Raw genomic sequence first — 25972 nt, 5'->3', positions numbered from 1 at the left:
GCCCACATAAACCTTTCTGGGATCTTATATTTCAGTTCATGAAACAAGGGACCAGCCCTTTACATGTTGCATTTATATTTTCGTTCAGTATACATGCACGATTTCTGAATTGTAATTTATTAAGGAATATCAAAATATAAAGATTACAAAAATAACATTCAATTAAGCAATAAGGCCCGAGGGGTGTGATATACCCCTGGCGTTTGTGATATATGGTGTGATATATGGCCAATATACCACGACTAAGGGCTGTTCTTGAGCACGACTAAACGCGGAGTGCCTGGACACAGCCCTTAGCCGTGGTATATTGTCCATATATCACAAATCCCAGAGGTGCCTTATTGCTATTATAAACTGGTTACCAACGTAATTAGAGGAGTAAAATGTATATTTTGTCATACCCGTGATATACGGTCTGATATACCATGGCTGTCAGCCAATCAGCATTCAGGGCTTGAACCACACAGTTTATAATATCCAATAAATTATCAATATAACAGTGTATTTCAAACATATTTGTTTATATTTTTTAACACACTAGAAATACATCCCCTAAAAGGTTACCGGGTCTAATCCTGAAATCTGAAACAATCCTCACAAAAAAAATAAATGAAACGTTTTTTTGTTTTCTTCTTCAAATCACCCGAATCAACTAAACCAACTGATTGAATGTTAGACAGGAGCGGTGTGTGTGGCGAGTTTTGATGACATCACTTCTTCATGAAGTGACTGATGACGTCCATGGGCAGAGGGAAGATGATGGTGGAGTTCTTCTCGGCAGCAATGGTGGTGAGGGTCTGCAGGTAGCGCAGCTGGAGACCCGACGGAGACTCTGAGATCACTAGAGACGCCTCCTTCAGGGCCCGAGAGGCGTTCATCTCCCCCTCGGCTGCTATCACCTACAGAGAGGGAGACAAAGGAGTGGATTGGTACACACTTACAGAGGGAGACCACTGGGTGTGTGTGGGTGTGTGAGTGTGAGAAAGAGTGAGTGTGAGTGTGTGAGTGTGTGAGTGTGTGAGTGTGTGAGTGAGTGTGTGAGTGAGTGAGTGTGTGAGTGAGTGAGTGAGTGAGTGAGTGAGTGAGTGAGTGAGTGTGAGTTTGAGAATGTGTGAGTGAGTGTGAGTGTGAGTGTGAGAATGTGTGAGTGAGTGTGAGTGTGAGTGTGAGAATGTGTGAGAATGTGTGAGTGTGAGTGAGTGAGTGTGAGTGAGTGAGTGTGAGTGTGAGTGAGAGTGAGTGAGTGTGAGTGTGAGTGAGTGTGAGTGAATGAGTGTGAGTGAGTGTGAGAGTGTGTGGGTGTGTTTGTGAGAGTGTGTGTATGTATGGGTGTTTGAGTGAGTGTGAGTGTGTGGGTGTGTTTGTGAATGTGAATGTGAATGTGAGTGTGTGTGTGTGTGTGTGTGTGTGTGTGTGTGTGTGTGTGTGTGTGTGTGTGTGTGTGTGTGTGTGAGTGCCCACCTTCGCCCTGGCCTCCCGAGTGGCCTCTGCCTCTGCAGCCATGGCTCTCTGCAGCTGGTGAGGCAGCTTCACGTCCTTAATCTCCACACGCTCCACCTTGATACCCCACGGGTCAGTGGCCTCGTCCAGACTGGCCTATAGGAAGACAGGATATTACAGTGATACTTTATTACACAGGCCTTTTCCACCTCCTCCAGACTGGCCTATAGGAAGACAGGATATTACAGTAAATTATGTTTACCAAGGGTGACAAAAAACTCTCAACCGGTTAAATGGAGAGGCCAACCCACCTCTCCAGTCTGTCCAGAAGGACATCTTGGTCAACAGTGTTGAACGCAGCACTTAAGGACAAAGAGCTGTTTGGCATCTCTGTCGGCTCTAAGATCATTTACCACTTTAACTAAGGCTGTCTCATTGCTGTGGTCAGCCCGAGAACCAGATTGGATTTCTTTTTAAATAAAGTTAGCACTTAAAAAATTATTTAGCTGTTTGAAGACCAATTTCTCCAGAATTTTGCTTAAGAATGAAAGGGATGGAGATTGTCAGAAATTTGCTAAGAGATGAAGAATCTTGATGACTTTTCCCCAGAAGGGGTTTCATCATAACAGGTTTTTAGTGCAGTGGGGAAAGTGCCCTGTGATGACTGCTATGGTGTGTGGTCATCCACACCCTCCCAAAATGGCTGCTGTGCTATTTTTTCCAATTGCATTACTTGACATAGATCAAGAAAAACTAGATGTGTAAATCTAGTAACTCCAGAACTATAGTCCTTTAATGGTCCTTTAATTAAACAATAGTTTGCACTTCTTCAGATGTGTAATTAAAAACTATTTTGAAGAAGATGGTGTGGAAAGGATCAAGAAGGCAGGTAGAAGGCTTAAGTTGTGGCGTCACTTTCCTGAGCAGGTCTGTGTCAACCAGGGAAAATAAAATCCACAGTGGCTTTGCGTTGTAGGCTACGGCACATATCATCAAACCTCTCATCAGGTCTTCACTGATACCCAGCCTAACGTTGCTTATCTTATCTCTGAAATATGCGTCAAACTCATCATATTTAGATGTTCACGTAGGTTTGCGAGGGGGGCCAGGATTTATCAGGCCATCAATGGTTGTGAAGAGCACTGTCTAATTATTCTGATTAATAGTGATCAAGTTAGTAGAATGAGGCCGTCTGGCTTTTCTAATGGCCTTGTTATATACGCCAAGTTGATCTCTCAGAATATAATAATGGACCTGCAACTTTGACTTTCTACACTTCAGTCAGACAGGACCTCAGTTAGGTTCGTGGTTCACCTCATAGTCAGACAGGACCTCAGTCAGGTTATTGGTTCACCTCATAGTCAGACAGGACCCCAGCCAGGTTATTGGTTCACCTCATAGTCAGACAGGACCTCAGTCAGGTTCGTGGTTCACCTCATAGTCAGACAGGACCTCAGCCAGGTTATTGGTTCACCTCATAGTCAGACAGGACCTCAGTCAGGTTCGTGGTTCACCTCATAGTCAGACAGGACCTCAGTCAGGTTCGTGGTTCACCTCATAGTCAGACAGGACCCCAGCCAGGTTGTTGGTTCACCTCATAGTCAGACAGGACCTCAGTCAGGTTCTTGGTTCACCTCATAGTCAGACAGGACCTCAGTCAGGTTCGTGGTTCACCTCATAGTCAGACAGGACCTCAGTCAGGTTCGTGGTTCACCTCATAGTCAGACAGGACCCCAGCCAGGTTATTGGTTCACCTCATAGTCAGACAGGACCTCAGTCAGGTTCGTGGTTCACCTCATAGTCAGACAGGACCTCAGTCAGGTTATTGGTTCACCTCATAGTCAGACAGGACCTCAGGCAGGTTATTGGTTCACCTCATAGTCAGACAGGACCTCAGTCAGGTTATTGGTTCACCTCATAGTCAGACAGGACCTCAGTCAGGTTCTTGGTTCACCTCATAGTCAGACAGGACCTCAGTCAGGTTCTTGGTTCTAGGGTTCTACGGTGGTAGGTTCTAGGTACGGGGGCCCTAAGCGAGATTTGGTTCACGGCGGAGAGAAATGTTGCTGTTTTTTAAAGTTAATTTCCGGCATTTCTACACATTTTGCCATGGGGCTGGAAGTCAGGGCCACTGGGCACATGCCCTGCATGCTTATTGATGATTACTACAAGTTTAGATAGCATGGCTAGACTAACTACCAATAGAACAATTAACATGGCTAATTGTCAGGTAATTGAATGACTGACATAACAAGAAGAACTGCTGATGCACAAACAAATGTAGAAATTGAGACCCCGACTGAGTCGACAAAAACATTTTAAAAAACATATTTTTGAGGGGTCGGGGCCCCCTTGCGGCAGTGGGTCCTAAGCGACCACTTATGTCACTTATGCCTGGAGCCGGCCCTGGTTTTAGGTTTCTGTACCTGCATACTGTGTGAGATGCCCTCGCGGTCTGATAACAGCTCCGCCAAGTTCTTGGTTCCCAGGACGTTCCTCAGGGTGGTCTGGGCCAGGAGACGGGTGGAGAAGTCTGCGTTGGACACTTTGGCCACCGAGGAGATGGGGTCGCTCACCCGGAAGTAGACCACCCCATCAACACACACTGTCACAGAGTCCTTAGTCAGGATCTACAACACACAAACACCCCCAGAGAGAGAGAGAGAGAGGAGAGAGGAGAGAGGAGAGAGGAGAGGAGAGAGGAGAGAGAGAGAGAGAGAGAGAGAGACCTCAGTGATGCTGTTAACATCAAGAGTGATGAATGTTATTATATAAAGATAAGATATGCAGTATCAGTCAAAATTTTACACACACTCTTTATTTTTATTATTTTCTACATTGTACAATAATACTGAAGACATCAACACTATGAAATAACACATATGGAATCATGTAGTAACCAAAAACAAATACAAATATATTTTATACTTTAGATTCTTCAAAGTAGTCACCCTTTGCCTTGATGACAGCTTTGCACACTCTTGGCATTCTCTCAACCAGCTTTACCTGGAATGCTTTTCCAACAGTCTTGAAGGAGTTCCCACATATGCTGAGCACTTGGTGGCTGCTTTTCCTTCACTCTGTGGGCCAACTCATCCCAAACCCTCTCAACGGGTTGAGGTCGGGTGATTGTCAATCACAACATTCTTATTGGCAGACTCAAATGCCTTGGTTTCTCAAATGACTGCCTCGCCTGGTTCACCAACTACTTCTCAGACAGAGTTCAGTGTGTCAAATCGGAGGGCCTGTTGTCCGGACCTCTGGCAGTCTCTATGGGGGTGCCACAGGGTTCAGTTCTCGGGCTGACTCTCTTCTCTGTATACATCAATGATGTCGCTCTTGCTGCTGGTGATTCTCTGATCCACCTCTACGCAGACGACACCATTCGGTATAATCTGGCCCTTCTTTGGACACTGTGTTAACTAACCTCCAGATGAGCTTCAATGCCATACAACTCTCCTTCCGTGGCCTCCAACTGCTCTTAAATGCAAGTAAAACTAAATGCATGCTCTTCAACCGATCGCTGCCAACACCTGCCCGTCCGACTAGCATCACTACTCTGGACGGTTCTGACTTAGAATATGTGGACAACTACAAATACCTAGGTGTCTGGTTAGACTGTAAACTCTCCTTCCAGACTCATATCAAACATCTCCAATCCAAAATTAAATCTAGAATCGGCTTCCTATTTCGCAACAAAGCATCCTTCACTCATGCTGCCAAACATACCCTCGTAAAACTGACCATCCTACCGATCCTCGACTTCAACGATGTCATTTAAAAAAAGCCTCCAACACTCTACTCAACAAATTGGATGCAGTCTATCACAGTGCCATCCGTTTTGTCACCAAAGCCCCATATACTACCCACCACTGCGACCTGTACGTCACCCTCAAAGCCAATTCTTCCTTCGGCTGCCTCTCCTTCCAGTTCTCTGATGCCAATGACTGGAACAAACTACAAAAATCTCTGAAGCTGGAGACTCATATCTCCCTCACTAGCTTTTAGCACCAGCTGTCAGAGCAGCTCACAGATCACTGCACCTGTACATAGCTCATCTGTAAATAGCCCATCCAATTTACCTCATCTCCATACTGTATTTATTTATTGATCTTATTGATTTTATCTTGCTCCTTTGCACCCCAGTATCTCTACTTGCACATTCATCTTCTGCACATTCTCCCATTCCAGTGTTTAATTGCTATATTGTAGTTACTTCGCCACCATGGCCTATTTATTGCCTTACCTCTCTTATCCTACCTCATTTGCACACACTGTATATAGACTTTTTTTCTACTGTATTATTGACTGTATGTTTATTTATTCCATGTGTAACTCTGTGTTGTTGTATGTGTCGAACTGCTTTGCTTGATCTTGGCCAGGTCACAGTTGTAAATGAGAACTTGTTCTCAACTAGCCTACCTGGTTAACTAGCCTACCTGGTTAACTAGCCTCCCTGGTTAACTAGCCTACCTGGTTAACTAGCCTCCCTGGTTAACTAGCCTACTTGGTTAACTAGCCTACCTGGTTAACTAGCCTACCTGGTTAACTAGCCTACCCGGTTAACTAGCCTACCCGGTTAACTAGCCTACCCGGTTAACTAGCCTACCTGGTTAACTAGCCTACCTGGTTAACTAACATACCTGGTTAACTAGCCTACCCGGTTAACTAGCCTACCCGGTTAACTAGCCTACCCGGTTAACTAGCCTACCCGGTTAACTAGCCTACCCGGTTAACTAGCCTACCTGGTTAACTAGCCTACCCGGTTAACTAGCCTACCCGGTTAACTAGCCTACCCGGTTAACTAGCCTACCTGGTTAACTAGCCTACCTGGTTAACTAGCCTACCTGGTTAACTAGCCTACCTGGTTAACTAGCCTACCTGGTTAAATAAAGGTGAAATAAAAAAGGTATAAAAAATTGTGGATGCCAATCTTGAAGGAGTTCCCACATATGGTCCGTGGGGCGACGCACAATTGGCATAGCGTCGTCCGGGTTAGGGAGGGTTTGGCCGGTAGGGATATCCTTGTCTCAGTATGTAAAATGTAATGAAATGTAATGTAAAAAAAAAAAAATGTAATAAAATGTATGCACTCTACTGTAAGTCGCTCTGGATAAGAGCGTCTGCTAAATGACTAAAATGTAAAATGTAATATGCTGAGCACTTGTTGGCTGCTTTTCCTTCACTCTGCAGTCCAACTCATCCCAAACCATCTCAATTGGGTTGAGGTCAGGTGATTGTGGAGGCCAGGTCATCTGATGCAGCACTCCATCACTCTCCTTCTTGGTCAAATAGCCCTTACACAGCCTGGAGGTGTGTTGGGTCATTGTCCTGTTGAAAAACAAATGATAATCCCTCTAAGTGCAAACCAGATGGGATGGCGTATCGCTGCAGAATGCTGTGGTAGCCATGCTGGTTAAGTGTCCCTTGAATTCTAAATAAATCACAGACAGTGTCACCAGCAAAGCAACCCCACACCATCACACCTCCGCCTCCATGCTTCACGGTGGGAACCACACATGTGGAGATCATCCGTTCACCTACTCTGCGTCTCACAAAAAAAAACGCTGGCTAGAACCAAAAATCTCACCAAGACACATCGGTTGGAATCAGAAATCTCTAATTAGGACTCATCAGACCAAAGGACAGATTTCCTTTGCTCTATTGTCCATTGCTTGTGTTTCTTGGCCCAAGCAAGTCTCTTCTTATTATTGGTGTCCTTTAGTAGTGGTTTCTTTGCAGCAATTCGACCTCTGAACAGTTGATGTTGAGATGTGTCTGTTACTTGAAGTCTGTGAAGCATTTATTTTGGCTGCAATTTCTGAGGCTGGTAACTCTAATGAACTTATCCTCTGCAGAAGAGGTAACTCTGGGTCTTCCTTTCCTGTGACGGTCCTCATGAGAGCCAGTTTCATCATAACGCTGGATGGTTTTTGCGACTGCACTTGAAGACACTTTAAAAGTTCTTGAAATGTTCCATATTGACTGACCTTCATGTCTTAAAGTAATGATGGACTGTTGTTTCTCTTTGCTTATTTGAGCTGTTCTTGCCATAATATGGACTTGGTCTTTTACCAAATAGGGCTATCTTCTGTATACCACCCCTACCTTGTCACAACACAACTGATTGGCTCAAACGCATTTTAAGGTGGAAAGAAATTCCACAAATTAACTTTTAACAGGACACACCTGTTAATTGAAATGCATTCCAGGTGACTGCCTCACGAATCTGTTTGAGAGAATGCCAAGATTGTGAAAAGCAGTCCACAAGGCAAAGGATGGCTACTTTGAAGAATCTCAAATATAAAATATTTTTTGGTTACTACATGAATCCATATGTGTTATTTTATAGTTATGATGTCTTCACTATTATTCTACAATGTAGAAAATAGTAAAAATGAAAGAAAAACCCTTGAATGAGTAGGTGTGTCCAAACTTTTGACTGCTACTGTACATTATAAGATGTATATGACAGTTTATTTAACGGGTGTCCTTCCTGGTTAGTTTAGGTCCTACCTCCTGATTTATATGACAGTTTATTTAATGGGTGTCCTTCCTGGTTAGTATAGGTCCTACCTCCTGATTTATATGACAGTTTATTTAATGGGTGTCCTTCCTGGTTAGTATAGGTCCTACCTCCTGATTTATATGACAGTTTATTTAATGGGTGTCCTTCCTGGTTAGTATAGGTCCTACCTCCTGATTTATATAACAGTTTATTTAATGGGTGTCCTTCCTGGTTAGTATATGTCCTACCTCCTGATTTATATGACAGTTTATTTAACGGGTGTCCTTCCTGGTTAGTTTAGGTCCTACCTCCTGATTTATATGACAGTTTATTTAATGGGTGTCCTTCCTGGTTAGTATATGTCCTACCTCCTGATTTATATGACAGTTTATTTAATGGGTGTCCTTCCTGGTTAGTATAGGTCCTACCTCCTGATTTATATGACAGTTTATTTAATGGGTGTCCTTCCTGGTTAGTATAGGTCCTACCTCCTGATTTATATGACAGTTTATTTAACGGGTGTCCTTCCTGGTTAGTATAGGTCCTACCTCCTGATTTATATGACAGTTTATTTAATGGGTGTCCTTCCTGGTTAGTATAGGTCCTACCTCCTGATTTATATGACAGTTTATTTAACAGGTGTCCTTCCTGGTTAGTATATGTCCTACCTCCTGATTTATATAACAGTTTATTTAACAGGTGTCCTTCCTGGTTAGTATAGGTCCTACCTCCTGATTTATATGACAGTTTATTTAACAGGTGTCCTTCCTGGTTAGTATATGTCCTACCTCCTGTGGAGGGATGTCGAATGACACGGTTCTCAGGTCCACTTTCACGAAGGAGTCTGTGCATGGCAGAACGAAAAAGATACCTGGAAGAGAGAGAGTTTATTTCTTTACATCAATGTAGACTGAATATTCGCCTGCACGCACACACACACACAGACACACAGTGACTGGTCTTTTACCTGGTCCCTTAGCCTTCCGGTCTGTAATACGGCCCAGCCTGAAGATGACAGCACGTTCATACTCCTGAACTATCTACAACATAACACACACACACACACACACACAACACAACACACAACACAACACACACACATACACAAAACAACACAAAAAGTTAAATATAGAACATATCTTGGTAGTTCAGTAGTTCTGTAGTTCAGTAGTTCAGTAGTCCTGTAGTTCAGTAGTTCTGTAGTTCAGTAGTTCTGTAGTTCTGTAGTTCTGTAGTCCTGTAGTTCAGTAGTTCTGTAGTTCAGTAGTTCAGTAGTCCTGTAGTTCAGTAGTTCTGTAGTTCAGTAGTTCTGTAGTTCTGTAGTTCTGTAGTCCTGTAGTTCTGTAGTTCTGTAGTTCTGTAGTCCTGTAGTCCTGTAGTTCAGTAGTTCTGTAGTTCAGTAGTTCAGTAGTCCTGTAGTTCAGTTGTTCAGTTGTTCAGTAGTTCTGTAGTTCAGTAGTTCAGTAGTCCTGTAGTTCAGTTGTTCAGTTGTTCAGTAGTCCTGTAGGTCTGTAGATCTGTAGTTCAGTAGTTCTGTAGTTCTGTAGTTCAGTAGTTCTGTAGTTCTGTAGTTCAGTAGTTCTGTAGTTCTGTAGTTCAGTAGTTCTGTAGTTCTGTAGTTCTGTAGTCCTGTAGTTCAGTAGTTCTGTAGTTCTGTAGTTCAGTAGTTCTGTAGTTCTGTAGTCCAGTAGTTCTGTAGTCCTGTAGTCCAGTAGTTCAGTAGTCCTGTAGTCCTGTAGTTCAGTAGTCCTGTAGTTCAGTAGTCCTGTAGTTCAGTAGTTCTGTAGTTCTGTAGTCCTGTAGTTCAGTAGTCCTGTAGTTCAGTAGTCCAGTAATTCTGTAGTCCTGTAGTTCTGTAGTTCTGTAGTTCAGTAGTTCTGTAGTCCTGTAGTCCTGTAGTCCTGTAGTCCTGTAGTTCTGTAGTTCTGTAGTTCTGTAGTCCTGTAGTTCTGTAGTTCTGTAGTTCTGTAGTTCTGTAGTCCTGTAGTCCTGTAGTTCTGTAGTTCTGTAGTTCTGTAGTTCTGTAGTCCTGTAGTCCTGTAGTCCTGTAGTTCTGTAGTTCTGTAGTCCAGTAGTTCTGTAGTTCTGTAGTTCTGTAGTCCAGTAGTTCTGTAGTTCTGTAGTTCTGTAGTCCAGTAGTCCTGTAGTTCTGTAGTCCAGTAGTTCTGTAGTTCTGTAGTCCAGTAGTTCTGTAGTTCTGTAGTTCTGTAGTCCTGTAGTTCTGTAGTTCTGTAGTTCTGTAGTTCTGTAGTTCTGTAGTCCTGTAGTCCTGTAGTTCTGTAGTTCTGTAGTCCAGTAGTTCTGTAGTTCTGTAGTTCTGTAGTCCAGTAGTTCTGTAGTTCTGTAGTTCTGTAGTCCAGTAGTCCTGTAGTTCTGTAGTCCAGTAGTTCTGTAGTCCAGTAGTTCTGTAGTTCTGTAGTTCTGTAGTCCAGTAGTTCTGTAGTTCTGTAGTTCTGTAGTTCTGTAGTCCAGTAGTTCTGTAGTTCTGTAGTTCAGTAGTTATGTGTGCTAACGTGGGTAACGTAGTTGATATGTAGGTCTACAGTATAAACAGCATGGTGACGTTGGTAGTTGATATGTGCAGTATAAATTGTCCAGTAAGTTACTGTAAATATTTTTAACATTACAGCTACTGTAATCCTTTTTATGGTAATCCATTTTACTGTACCAAAAATAGTACATTAATCTAATTTACAGTATATTACTGGAATAACCCATGCAGCGACACATTACCCAGTGTTCTTTGCAAGTTAACATGTTTACATTTAGATTGTAATTTGGTCATTTAGCAGGCACTACAGTCATCCAAGCAAGGTTGATAGCAAGTAAAAAGCAAGTAAAAAGCAAAAATGTTCAGTAACAGAAAAGTTTTACTTGCTATTACTGTAATATATTTTCCTAATCAACCTTCGTTAAATGTAAGTTGCTAAGGACAAGAATGCCTGCTAAATGACCAAAAATGTACATGTAAAAATGTAATCCTGCAAAGAACACTGGGTTATATCTCGCTGCATGGGTCATTCCAGTAATATTATATAAATTAGATTATAGTAAAAATGTTGGTACAGTAAAATGGATTACAGTAGGTGTACTGTAAAATAAATGACAGTAACTTACCGGCCAATTACTGTCAGCGATGCAACATTTTACAGTAAATGTTTTACAGTGCATATTTGACTGGACTGAAGATGCCCATTCTATTCATTCTATGGACATCGCTCCGTGTCTTACTCACCTTTATACAGAACCAGATGGTGAAGGGGAACAGGGAGAAGACGAACAGACCAGAGAGGATCACAATGAGCCAGCCACAGCAACCTAGGCTCCCTGAACCAACATCAGCTGAGAGAGAGAGAGAGAGAGAGAGAGAGCGAGAGAGAGAGAGAGAACGAGAGAGAGAGAGAACGAGAGAGAAAGAGAGAGACAGAGAGAGAGAGAGAGAGAGAGAGAGAGAGAGAGAGAGAGACAGAGACAGAGACAGAGACAGAGACAGAGACAGAGAGAGAAATGACATGTTATTAGCATTTGTTGGAAATGGCTAGTTTAAGAAAACCAGAGTTTGGATTGGAGTTACTTCTTGTCTATATAGACAAGGTAAGGAAAGAAATATATAAATGTAAAACCACTGATCCCTTTACTACAGTGAGCTGGACAGTGTATTGTACGATCTACTCTGAAGAAATATATAAATGTAAAACCACTGATCCCTTTACTACAGTGAGCTGGACAGTGTATTGTACGATCTACTCTGAAGAAATATATAAATGTAAAACCACTGATCCCTTTACTACAGTGAGCTGGACAGTGTATTGTACGATCTACTCTGAAGAAATATATAAATGTAAAACCACTGATCCCTTTACTACAGTGAGCTGGACAGTGTATTGTACGATCTACTCTGAAGGAATATATAAATGTAAAACCACTGATCCCTTTACTACAGTGAGCTGGACAGTGTATTGTACGATCTACTCTGAAGGAATATCTCAATGCAACAATTAAAGTTCAATTTAATGAAATCAATTAAATCAATTAAAGTGGTTCCGTGTTTCATGAGCTGAAATAAAAGATCCCAGAAATGTTCCATACGCACAGACAAAGCGTATTGCTCTCAAATGCTGTGCAGAAATGTGTTTACCTCCACAATTAGGGACTATTTTTCCCATTGCCAAGATAATCCATCCACCTGACAGGTGTGGCATATCAAGAAGCTGATTAAACAGCAATGCCACATAAAATAGAATGACATAATACAGAACATTAATAGACAGGAACAACTCAAGGACATATCTACGTACACTAAACGTAAAAATGACACACATAACCTACATATCAATACACACAAACTATCTAGTTCAAATAGGGGAGAGGCGATGTGCCGTGAGGTGTTGCTTTTTGAAACCAGGTTTGCTGTTCATTTGAGCAATCTGAGATGGAAGGGAGTTCCACGCAATGTCTCTATGTAGAATTAAAAATGGATTACAGTAGCTGTACTGTAAAATAAATTACAGTAACTTACCGGCCAATTACTGTCAGCGATGCAACATTTTACAGTAAATTACATATTTTCACTGTCCCCAAATCCAGAACAAATTCAAGAAAATACTGTACATTTTCTTGAATTTGTTCTGGATTTGGGGACAGTGAAAAGACCTCTGGTGGCATGTCTGGTGGGATACGTGTGTTTGTCAGAGGTGTGTGTAAGTTGACTCGGCAAACAATTTGGAATTTTCAACACATTAATGTTTCTTATAAAAATAGGAAGTGATTCAGTCAGTCTCTCCTCAACTCTTAGCCAAGAGATACTGGGCATGCATATTATTTATATCAGCCTTCTGATTACAATGAAGAGCAAGACGTGTCTCTCTTTTAGCTACAGCTCAACTAGGTGTTCCCTTGCACTCGACCACATGACTGGACAATAATTAATATAAGATAAAACTAGTGCCTGCAAAAATTGCTTTTTGGAGTGTGGTGTCAAAAAAGCAGAACATTTCTTTATTATGGACAGACCTCTCCCCATCTTTACAACCATTGAATCTATATGTTTTGACCATGACAGTTTACAATCTAAGGTAACACCAAGTACTTTAGTATCCTTAACCTATTCAACAGCCATACCATTCATTACCAGATTCAGGTCATTGGTAAAAATAGAAAAGAGTAGAGTGCCTAGAGAGCTGCCCTGCGGTACACCACATCCTACATGCTTGACATTAGAGAGGCTTCCATTAAATACAACTCTCTGTGTTCTATTATATATATATAAACTCAGGAAAAAAAGAAAAGTCCTCTCACTGTCAACTGCGTTTTTTTCAGCAAACGTAACATGTGTAAACATTTGTATGAACATACATTTACATTTACATTTAAGTCATTTAGCAGACGCTCTTATCCAGAGCGACTTACAAATAACAAGATTCAACAACTGAGACATAAACTGAACAAGTTCCACAGACATGTGACTAACAGCAATGGAATAATGTGTCCCTGAACAAAGGGGGGGGAAAAATCAAAAGTAACAGTCACTATCTGGTGTGGCCACCAGCTGCATTAAGTACTGCAGTGCATCTCCTCCTCATGGACTGCACCAGATTTGCCAGTTCTTGCTGTGAGATGTTACCCCACTCTTCCACCAAGGCACCTGCAATTTCCCAGACATTTCTGGGGGGAAATGGCCCTAGCCCTCACCCTCCAATCCAACAGGTCCCAGACATGCTCAATGGGATTGAGATCCGGGCTCTTCGCTGGCCATGGCAGAACACTGACATTCCTGTCTTGCAGGAAATCACGCACAGAACGAGCAGTATGGCTGGTGGCATTGTCATGCTGAAGGGTCATGTCAGGATGAGCCTGCAGGAAGGGTACCACATGAGGGAGGAGGATGTCTTCCCTGTAACACACAGCGTTGAGATTTCCTGCAATGACAACAAGCTCAGTCCGATGATGCTGTGACATACCGCCCCAGACCATGACGGACCCTCCACCTCCAAATCGATCCCGCTCCAGAGTACAGGCCTCGGTGTAACGCTCATTCCTTTGACAATAAACGCGAATTTGACCATCACCCCTGGTGAGACAAAACCACAACTCGTCAGTGAAGAGCACTTTTTGCCAGTCCTGTCTGGTCCAGCGACGGTGGGTTTGTTCCTATAGGCGACGTTGTTGCCGGTGATGTCTGGTGAGGACCTGCCATACAACAGGCCTATAAGCCCTCAGTCCAGCCTCTCTCAGTCTATTGCAGACAGTCTCAGCACTGATGGAGGGATTGTGCGTTCCTGGTGTAACTCGGGCAGTTGTTGTTGCCATCCTGTACCTGTCCCGCAGGTGTGATGTTCGGATGAACCGATACTGTGCAGGTGTTGTTACACGTGGTCTGCCACTGCGAGGACGATCAGGTGTTCGTCCTGTCTAACCGTAGCGCTGTCTTAGGCGTCTCACAGACATTGCAATTTATTGCCCAGGCCACATCTGCAGTCCTCATGCATCCTTGCAGCATGCCTAAGGCACATTCACACAGATGAGCAGGGAACCTGGGCATCTTTCTTTTGGTGTTTTTCAGAGTCAGTAGAAAGGCCTCTTTAGTGTCCTAAGTTTTCATAACTGTGACCTTAATTGCCTACCGTCTGTAAGCTGTTAGTGTCTTAACGACCGTTCCACAGGTGCATGTTCATTTAATTGTTTATTGTTCATTGAACAAGCATGGGAAACAGTATTTAAACCCTTTACAATGAAGATCTGTGAAGTTATTTGGATTTTTACGAATTATCTTTGAAAGACAGGGTCCTGAAAAAGGGATGTTTCTGTTTTTGCTGAGTTTAGCTCTGAATCCATGATATGACAGAGGTAGAAAAGCCATAAAACCTACATTTTCTCAACAACAGGTTATGGTCAATAATATCAAAGGCTGCACTAAAATCTAACAGTACAGCTCCCACTATCTTCTTATTATCAATGTATTTCAACCAATCATCAGTCATTTGTGTCAGTGCAGTACATGTTGAGTGCCCTTCTCTATAAGCACGCTGAAAGTCTGTTGTTAATTTGTTTACAGAGAAATAGCATTGTATTTGGTCAAACAACAATTTTTCCAACAGTTTGCTAAGAGCTGGTAGCAAGCTGATAGGTCTGCTGTTAGAACCAGTAAAGGCCGCTTTACCACTCTTGGGTAGCGGAATTACTTTGGCTTCCCTCCAGGCCTGAGGACAAATACTTTCCTCTCGTCTCAGATTAAAGATATGACAGATAGGAGTGGCTATAGACTCAGATACCATCCTCAGTAGCTTTCCATCTAAGTTGTCAATGCCAGGAAGTTTGTCATTATTGATCGATAACAATTTTTCCACCTCTCCCAAACTAACTTTACAAAATTCTAACTTAAAATGCTTTTCTTTCATTATTTGTTTTTTTTATGCGTGAATTCGATAACTCACTGTTCGTTGTTGGCATTTCTTCCCTAAGTTTGCCCAATTTGCCAAATATTTGGAAACATCAAATGGTTTTGTGATGAATTTGTCTTTCTGGCCATAATTTCATTTAAAGTACTACAAAGTTATTTTTCCACAGTCACACCATTTCTCAGTTTTCCAGGAAGTCAGCCAGCCAGTTATTCAACACTCCTTTTGCCCATCTCTTTCTCTCTTTCAACCATACAGTTTTTCAATTCCTCATCAATCCATGGAGCCTTAACAGTTCTAACAGTCCGTTTCTTAATAGGTCCATTTTCTATTAAAATTTTTTATCAATAACTGGAAGAAACTATTTCATAAATGTATCAAGTGCTGCGTCTGGATGATCCTCATTCACATCAGACCAACACATATTTGTTATGTCTTCTAGTCTAGGATGGCAGTGATCACACCGTGCTTCTACACCTGCATTGCTTGCTGTTGGGGGTTTTAGGCTGGGTTTCTGTACAGCACTTTGAGATATCAGCTGATGTACGAAGGGCTTTATAAAGACATTTGATTTGATCACACGAGCACACACACAGGTCTGTTTACTTATGAAGTAGCATAGCATAATGCTATCTGGTGATAAAGACATTAGTGGAGGGAGGGGTTTTATGAAGTAGCATAGCATAATGCTATCTGGTGATAAAGACATTAGTGGAGGGAGGGGTTTTATGAAGTAGCATAGCATAATGCTATCTGGTGATAAAGACATTAGTGGAGGGAGGGGTTTTATGAATTAGCATAGCATAATGCTATCTGGTGATGAAGACATTAGTGGAGGGAGAGGTTTTATGAAGTAGCATAGCATAATGCTATCTGGTGATGAAGACATTAGTGGAGGGAGAGGTTTTATGAAGTAGCATAGCATAATGCTATCTGGTGATGAAGACATTAGTGGAGGGAGGGGTTTTATGAAGTAGCATAGCATAATGCTATCTGGTGACAAAGACATTTGTGGAGGGAGAGGTTTTATGAAGTAGCATAGCATAATGCTATCTGGTGATGAAGACATTAGTGGAGGGAGAGGTTTTATGAAGTAGCATAGCATAATGCTATCTGGTGATAAAGACATTAGTGGAGGGAGGGGTCTTGCCTTTCATATTTCCTGTATAGCCCTGAGAGACACACACAAACACACGCACACACACACACGGTCAAGGCCAGTAAAGGTTGTGTTATGCAACAAAGCGTCATGTGCTACCTCCCTCGAGATGAAAGATAAATAAATAGCACGTGTGGTTACAGTTGTGATGACTCATCTCAGCCTGGCTTCACCACAGATGTAGGATCTTCATTTGATCATCCTGTTGTTGAAAGAATTGTAGTGTATTCAAGGTTTTAAAACGATTTCTAAAGTTTGTAATTTCCCATTTAAAATGTCAGACATGATTTGCCCTAATAAAAAATGTATCAACCCCTACTAAAAAATTCCATCAATTATAATCCACATAATGATCCACATTTCCTGTAGCTGAAGGATTATTTGTGAAACAGGCTCAAATTAAGATACGGCATCTGTAACGGTTTGAGCTCATGGAAATATACTATCTGAGAAAATCAGAGGAAACATCTCCTAAAACAAGCCAAGGCTGTGTGTCACATACACAATGTCAACGTTAGTCGATTACAGTGTAGTTTTGCTATTCATAGTGTGTGTTGACAACGTTTAATAACATAGCTTGCTTAATAATCAGTCTGTATCTTTAAATTAGTCTATTGAACTACAGTGCCTACCGATAAAACCTTATTTTTTTCCCCCACGGATGATAGTCCCTATTATAATCAGTCAATCTGAGGTTCTGGGCTATTTTCCTTATTACTGATAGCTCTGTTTTGCTAAATGTCCCATCAGCCAGAGGAAGTATATTCTCACCATACAGAAGTCCAGGGTAGGCCTATATTGTGTAAAAGTGTTTCACTTCCCCAACGGAAAACACAACCTGAAATTTCCCGTCAACTTTATAACTTTTCTTCTACATTGACGTCCGTTATTGATAAAGACTTTTTAATTATTTTACAGTGGTAGTTAGCCTATTTCAGGCTCCAACGGTTTACTACCGTTCCTCTGAACCATATGACACAATTATCATATAATAGAAGACTATATAAGCCACTTTTTTCCATGTAGATCATATATAGAGAGAGTGTAATCTACAGTAGTGAGGGCATACATTTTTGGTCCTCTGTGGAAATTGAACCCACAACCCTGACATTGAAAGTGCCATGCTCTATTAACTGAGCCACAAGGGGAGAAACACTACAGAGACGGAGAGGCCCACAGTGACCGGTCCTCCATCTTGTATTACAGTTTCTTCACAAAGTCTTCACACCCCTTGACTTAGTCCACATTTTGTTGTGTTACAAGCCGAATTCAAAATGGATTGAAAATATTATTTTCTCTCACCTATCTACACACAATAACCACATAATGATAAAGTGAAAACGTTTTTTTGAAAATGTTTGCAAATTTATTGAAAATGAAATATAGAAATATCGAATTTACATAAGTATTCACACCCCTTGAGTCAATACATGTTAGAATCACCTTTGGCAGTGATTACACCCTTTACAATTACAGCTGTGAGTCTTTCTGGGTAAGTCTCTAAGAGATTTGCACACCTGTACATTATTGTACAATACTTCTTCAAGCTCTGTCAAACTGGTTATTGATCATTGCTAGACAGCCATTTTCAAGTCTTCTCATAGATTTTCAAGCCGATTTAAGTCAAAGCTGTAACTTGGCCACTCAGGAAAATGCAGTGTCATCTTGGTAAGCATCTCCAGTGTATATTTGGCCTTGTGTTTAAGGTTATTGTCCTGCTGAAAGGTGAATTCATCTCCCAGTGCCTGGTGGAAAGCAGACTGAACCAGGTTTTCCTCTAGGATTTTGCCTGTGTTTAGCTCTATTCCGTTTATTTTATCCTAAACAAAAACTCCCTAGTCCTTGCCGATGACAAGTATACCCATAACATGATGCAGCTACCTCCATGCTTTAAAATATGAAGAGTGGTACTTAGTGATGTGGTGTGTTGGATTTGCCCCAAACAGAACACTTTGTATTCAGGACACAAAGTTAATTTCTTTGCCACATTTTCTGCAGTTTTCCTTCAGTGCCTTGTTGCAAACAGGATACATGTTTTGGAATATTTTTATTCTGTACAGGCTTCCATCTTTTCACTCTGTCATTTAGGTTAGTATTGTGGAGTAACTACAATGTTGTTGATCCATCCTCAGTTTTCTCCTATCACAGCCATTAAACTCTGTAACTGTTTTAGTCACCATTGGCCTCATGATGAAATCCCTGAGCGGTTTCCTTCCTCTCCGGCAACTGAGTTAGGAAGAACGCCTGTATCTTTGTAGTGACTTGGTGTATTGTTACACCATCCAAAGTGTGCGCCTGAGTGGCACAGTGGTCTAAGGCACTGCATTTCAGTGCAAGAGGCATCACTGCAGTTCCTGGTTTGAATCCAGGCTGTATCACATCTGGCCGTGATCGTGAGTCCCATAGGGCAGTGCACAGTTGGCCGGAGTAGGCCGTCATTGTAAATAGAAGAATTTGTTCTTAAATGACTTGCCTGGTTAAATAAAAAATTACTTCCCATCTACCAATAGGTGACCTTCTTTGCGAAGCATTGGAAAACCTCTCTGGTCTTTGTGGTTGACTCTGTGTTTGAAATTCACTGCTTGACTGAGGGACATTACAGATAATTGTTTATGTGGGATACAAAGGATGAGGTAGTCATTCAAAAATCATGTTAAACCCTATTATTGCACACAGAGTGAGTCCATGCAAATTATTATGTGACTCGTTAAGCACATCTTACTCTTGAACTTGCCATAACAAAGGGGTTGAATAGTTATTGACTCAAGACATTTCACCTTCTCATTTTTAATTAATTTATAAAAACATAATTTCAGTTTCACATAGTCTAATATGATGTGTTGTATGCAGCATCTGTGGTAAAATTCACACTGTAAACCTTACAAAGGTTTGGAACTAAGCCGGTGTCATGTGATCAATGTATTAATCATTCCAACACATAAGGATAATAATAGACATACATTACTGATTATGATGATTGACTAGACCCTGATCGTGGAGAGATACACCTCCTGTAGGTTTACATCTACCTAGTCCAGGGCTCTCTAACCCTGATCGTGGAGAGATACACCTCCTGTAGGTTTACATCTACCTAGTCCAGGGCTCTCTAACCCTGATCGTGGAGAGATACACCTCCTGTAGGTTTACATCTACCTAGTCCAGGGCTCTCTAACCCTGATCCTGGAGAGATAGACTCCTGTAGGTTTACATCTACCTAGTCCAGGGCTCTCTAACCCTGAACCTGGAGAGATACCCTCCTGTAGGTTTTAACTCCAACCCTGTTCCTGGAGAGACAAACCTCCTGTAGGTTTTCACTCCAATCCGAGTGGTAACTAACTAGAATCAAGTGCGCTAGATTAGGACGGATGCTCTCCAGGAAATGTAAAATGTTTAGGTTAAGGTTAAGGTTAGGGTTATTCATGAATTCACTTTCTGGCTGAACTGCATGAGAAAGAATCTGACCTAAAAAGCCTCATCAGAGTCTATCCTCAACTCTACTTGTGCTACATAAAAACACAAGCCTGTCCGACCTGTTGAAATAACCTGGAAAACACATGGTCACACAATCTACCAGTCACCTGTGGAATACACTTATATCACTATGACTGCATTAGGCTAATATGCACTCACCTAACGTTATCGGGGAATAATCGGCTTGGGAAATGTTTAAAGTCTTGACAAAACCCTATGAGATGAAAGCATTGTGTAGCGTAGCTGTTATACACATAGCCTAGGTAGCACTTAATCTCCCTCCGTTGACTGGGTATTTACTGTACCTACAGAGTCTACTAAGTAGCCTAATCATTAGAGATAGATACGTGTAATAATGGAGCCTTCCTGGTACCTAGCACTTCAGTATTTAACTCAAGTGATAGCTCTATACCTACCTTACACCTTGCCCAAACAGGCTGTGCGTGTGCGCCATCGTGCGCTATCGTGCATAAATGTATTTTTCCCCCTCCACACCAAACGCGATCACGACACGCAGGTTAAAATATCAAAACAAACTCTGAACCAATGACATTAATTTGGGGACAGGTCGAAAAGCATTAAACATGTATGGTAATTTAGCTAGTTAGCTTGCACTTGCTAGCTAACGTTAATTTGTCCTATTTAGCTAGCTTGCTGTTGCTAGCTAATTTGTCCTGGGATATAAAGATTGAGTTGTTATTTTGCCTGAAATGCACAAGGATCCCTACACCAACAATTAACAAGCTAATGACAGATCACATCAATATGGCTAGTTAACAAGCTAATAACAGATCACGTCAATATGGCTAGTTAACAAGCTAATAACAGATCACATCAATATGGCTAGTTAACAAGCTAATGACAGATCACATCAATATGGCTAGTTAACAAGCTAATGACAGATCAGTCAATATGGCTAATTAACAAGCTAATAACAGATCACATCAATTTGGCTAGTTAACAAGCTAATAACAGATCACATCAATATGGCTAATTAACAAGCTAATAACAGATCACGTCTATATGGCTAGTTAACAAGCTAATAACAGATCAGTCAATATGGCTAGTTAACAAGCTAATAACAGATCACGTCTATATGGCTAGGTAACAAGCTAATAACAGATCACGTCTATATGTCTAGTTAACAAGCTAATAACAGATCACGTCTATATGGCTAATTAACAAGCTAATAACAGATCACGTCTATATGGCTAGTTAACAAGCTAATGACAGATCACGTCTATATGGCTAGTTAACAAGCTAATAACAGATCAGTCAATATGGCTAGTTAACAAGCTAATAACAGATCACATCAATATGGCTAGTTAACAAGCTAATAACAGATCACGTCAATATGGCTAGTTAACAAGCTAATGACAGATCACGTCTATATGGCTAGTTAACAAGCTAATGACAGATCACGTCAATATGGCTAGTTAACAAGCTAATGACCGATCACGTCTATATGGCTAGTTAACAAGCTAATAACAGATCACATCAATATGGCTAGTTAACAAGCTAATAACAGATCAGTCAATATGGCTAGTTAACAAGCTAATAACAGATCACGTCTATATGGCTAGTTAACAAGCTAATGACAGATCACGTCTATATGGCTAGTTAACAAGCTAATAACAGATCAGTCAATATGGCTAGTTAACAAGCTAATAACAGATCAGTCAATATGGCTAGTTAACAAGCTAATAACAGATCACGTCAATATGGCTAGTTAACAAGCTAATGACAGATCACGTCTATATGGCTAGTTAACAAGCTAATAACAGATCAGTCAATATGGCTAGTTAACAAGCTAATAACAGATCAGTCAATATGGCTAGTTAACAAGCTAATAACAGATCACGTCAATATGGCTAGTTAACAAGCTAATGACAGATCACGTCTATATGGCTAGTTAACAAGCTAACTTTCTGGGGATAAACTAGCTAGATGGCTAAATAAAAGTATTGTTTGATGTGCTTATCATCTATAGTGATGATGACAGTAGTCTGACTGACAACTTTACCAGGACGAGGACATGTCGATGTCAAGCTCTTTCCAAAAGCCTAATCTCTGATGAAGCAAGCTAAATGACACATGTTGTTTGCTTAGCTATCTAGCTAATGCCAAATGGATAGGCTACCCTCACGTTTACTGATCATGAAAAACATGCAGTTACCTCCTGTATAACTCTGATGATAGAGCTAAATGTGGAATAATCAGAAATGTGTAGTTCTGACTATGCTCTTCAAGAGGTGATGACATTAAAACGATATAGTTAGCTATAACCAGTGCTTAACTTGGGCAGGAGCTCACTGGAGCTGAGTACCGGCACCTCACATTTTCTACTGCTTGAGCTCCCGCAGAGTTCCTCTTATATAATATTAGCTCAAAAGGTACTGTGGAGCTCCTGTACTTAAATGTTAAAAATATATATATAGATATAAACAGTACTGGCACCCAACCAGAGTACAGCCATCTATTTCAGGTCAAGTCAAGCACGGACTATAACATTTATTTAACAATCCGTTGAAAACAGCACGTAGCCTAGTAGTCAATGGTTTTAGCGGATAAAACGCTTTGCACCGTATTGTGACGTTTATAAAACGACCAATTGGCTACCAAAACGGGCTTGCCAAAACCACTATCCCGCTCCTCTGTCTCTGATCCAACTAGATATAAAGGATAGAAAGATAGCTAAAACCTTATCAACAACCAGAACCACAACAACTAACCACAACCATACAACTACTGACCACAACTACTGACCACAACTACTGACCACAACTACTGACCACAACAACACAACTACTGACAATAACTACTGACCACAACCATACAACTACTGACCACAACTACAGACAATAACTACTGACCACAACAACCAACCACAACCATACAACTACTGACCACAACCACACAACTACTGACCACAACTACAGACAATAACTACTGACCACAACAACCAACCACAACCATACAACTACTGACCACAACTACTGACCACACCTACTGACCACAACTACTGACCACAACCACACAACTACTGACCACAACCACACAACTACTGACCACACAACTACTGACCACAACCACACAACTACTGACCACAACCACACAACTACTGACCACAACTACTGACCACAACCACACAACTACTGACCACAACTACTGACCACGACTACTGACCACAACCACACAACTACTGACCACAACTACTGACCACAACCACACAACTACCGACCACAACAACACAACTACTGACCATAACTACTGACCACAACTACTGACCACAACTACTGACCACAACTACTGACCACAACTACTGACCACAACAACACAACTACTGACCACAACTACTGACCACAACTACTGACCACAACAACTGACCACAACTACTGACCACAACAACACAACTACTGACCACAATCACACAACTACTGACCACAACTACTGACCACAACTACTGACCACAACCACACAACTACTGACCACAACTACACAACTACTGACCACACAACTACTGACAACATCTACTGCCCACAACTACACAACTACTGACCACAACTACTGACCACAACTACTGATCACAACAACACAACTGCAAACCATAATTAACCATTAAAGGGATCAGGTGACCCTTCCTAAATCCTAACCTTAACCATTAAAGGGATCAGGTTACCCTCCCTAAATCCTAACCTTAACCATTAAAGGGATCAGGTTACCCTCCCTAAATCCTAACCTTAACCATTAAAGGGATCAGGTTACCCTCCCTAAATCCTAACCTTAACCATTAAAGGGATCAGGTGACCCTTCCTTCCTACACAGCCCTAAACCCAGAGTCTCAGAAAAGTAAAAGACAGTGTAAAGCAGATCGACGTGCGGGCACCCTGACGAAACTACGTTGGCCAATAAATAACCTGCCTCTACCCTCCGTTCTATTGGCCAACAAAAGGGAGACTAATTCGTGACTCTCCTATCAACAGGACCTGAAGAACTGTCGATGTCAAGCTCTTATGCTTCTCAGAGTCGAGGCTGAATGAGGACATGAATAATATACATCTCTCTGGTTTTTCTATGAATCGCCAAGACCGGACGGCAGACTCAGTTAAGACCAAGAGAGGAAGGGTGTGTCTCATTTAAAAACAGCTGGTGTGTGATCTCTAACGTTAAGGAAGTCTCAAGTTTCTGCTCTCCGGAGGTAGAATACCTCATGATAAGCTATAGACCATATTATTTACCAAGAGAGTTTATCTATATTTTTTGTATCTGTCTATTTACCACCACAGACCGATGCTGGCACTAAGACCAGACTCAACGAGCTGTATTCCACCATAAGCAAACAAGAAAATGCTCACCCAGAGGCGGCGCTCCTAGTGGCTGGTGATTTTAATGCAGGGAAAATGAAATCCGTTTTACCTCATTTCTACCAGCATGTCACATGTGCAACCTACAGGAGGCAAAACTGTAGACCAGCTTTACTCTACACACAGAGACGCGTACAAAGCTCTCCCTCACCCTCCATTTGGCAAATCTGACCATAACTCTATCCTCCTGATTCCTGCTTACAAGCAAAATCTCAAACAGGAAGTACCAGTGACTCACTCAATACAGAAGTGGTCAGATGACACAGATGCTACGCTACACAACTGTTTTTCAGCACAGACTGGAATATGTTCCGGGATTCATCCGATGGCATTGAGGAGTACATCACATCAATCACCTGCTTCATTAGTAACTACATAGACGTCATACCCACAGTGACCGTATGTACAGTACATAGCCCAACCAGAAGCCAAGGGTTATAGGCAACATCTGCACTGAGCGAAAGGCTGGAGATGCTGCTTTCAAGGAGAGGGACATTAATCTGGACGTTTATAAGAAATCCCGCCCTCTGACAAACCATCAAACAGGCGCAGAGTCAATACAAGACTAAGATTGAATCCTACTATGCCGGCTCAGACGTTCGTCGGATGTGGCAGGGCTTGCAAACTATCACGGATTACAAAGGGAAACCCAGCCGTGAGCTGCCCAGTGCTCACTTTCGAGGCAAGCAACACTGAACCATGCATGAGAGCACCAGCTGTTCCGGATGACTGTGTGATCATGCTCTCCAGAGTAAGATCTTAAAAAAAGGTTAACATTCTGGCCGCAGGACATTTTCAACCGCTCCCTGACCCACTCTGTAATACACTATATATACAAAAGAGACCCTTTCAAATGAGTGGATTTGGATATTTCAGCTGTTGCTGACAGGGGTCTAGAATAGAGCACACAGCCATGCAATCTCCATAGACAAACATTGGCAGTAGAATGGCCCATACTGAAGAGCTCAGTGACTTTCAATGTGGCACCGTCATAGGATGCCACCTTTCCAACAAGTCAGTTGGTCAAATTTCTGCTCTGCTAGAGCTGCCCCGGTCAACTGTAACTGTTAAGAAGCATGTATCCTGAGCTAGGTAACTGTAACAGGTAACTGTCTGTAAGAATGTAGTGTTGTGGAGAGTCAGTGTACATTGTTACCACTAATAAAGCCGTCCTGCCCTAAGTAACCTATTATTTAACAACTCCCTGACAACACGGCAGTTTCCATAGAGCAAAGATCAGCTGAGAGAGAGAGAGACAGAGAGACAGAGAGAGAGAGAGAGAGAGAGAGAGAGAGACAGAGAGAGAGAGAGAGAGAGAGAGAGAGAGAGGCTGGAGAGAAAAGTGGGTGAGAGAGTGCAAAGAAGAGTGATTTAAAGAGAGAGAAAGAAACATTGAGATAGAGTTAGAGAAAATATAATAAAGAGGGAGACATAAAATAGTTATAACCTAACGTATTATCTTACTTATCAGATCATCTTTGCTGTTGACTCGTCTCTTCTGACCACTTTCCATCTCGCTGTCCATTTCCATGCAACAGCACTGGGTCTCCTCCTTGACTGTGATCGTGAGAGAGAAAGAGAGAGAGATGTGTGTGTGTGAGAGAGAGAGAGGAGTGTGTGTGTGAGAGAGAGA

The 25972-nt window shown here is 41.7% G+C and overlaps 1 protein-coding gene across 1 annotated transcript; it reads right to left on the bottom strand.

Annotated features, from left to right (window-relative positions):
• Positions 1 to 377: 377 nt before the first annotated feature.
• Positions 378 to 25972, bottom strand: stoml3b (stomatin (EPB72)-like 3b). The gene is made up of 7 exons (XM_038965453.1): positions 25804 to 25972; positions 11184 to 11290; positions 8916 to 8988; positions 8737 to 8819; positions 3867 to 4070; positions 1462 to 1596; positions 378 to 899 (listed from the first exon to the last, which is right to left on the bottom strand). The coding sequence occupies exons 1-7, from the start codon at positions 25868 to 25870 to the stop codon at positions 711 to 713; spliced, it is 858 nt and encodes a 285-aa protein (XP_038821381.1). The 5' UTR covers positions 25871 to 25972; the 3' UTR covers positions 378 to 710.

Source organism: Salvelinus namaycush, chromosome 26 (genome assembly GCF_016432855.1).
Source record: "Salvelinus namaycush isolate Seneca chromosome 26, SaNama_1.0, whole genome shotgun sequence".
Taxonomy (NCBI): Eukaryota; Metazoa; Chordata; class Actinopteri; order Salmoniformes; family Salmonidae; genus Salvelinus; species Salvelinus namaycush.
The sequence above is the reverse complement of the archived record's forward strand: the minus strand, read 5'-3'. Positions and strand labels throughout refer to the sequence as shown.

Coding starts and splice junctions, on each gene's coding strand:
- stoml3b (XM_038965453.1), bottom strand. CDS start 25,870: ATGGAAATGGACAGCGAGATGGAAAGTGGTCAGAAGAGACGAGTCAAC. Junction 8,989..11,183: donor CCATCTGGTTCTGTATAAAG/GTGAGTAAGACA, acceptor GTTATGTTGTAG/ATAGTTCAGGAGTATGAACG. Junction 8,820..8,915: donor CCGGAAGGCTAAGGGACCAG/GTAAAAGACCAG, acceptor TCTCTCTTCCAG/GTATCTTTTTCGTTCTGCCA.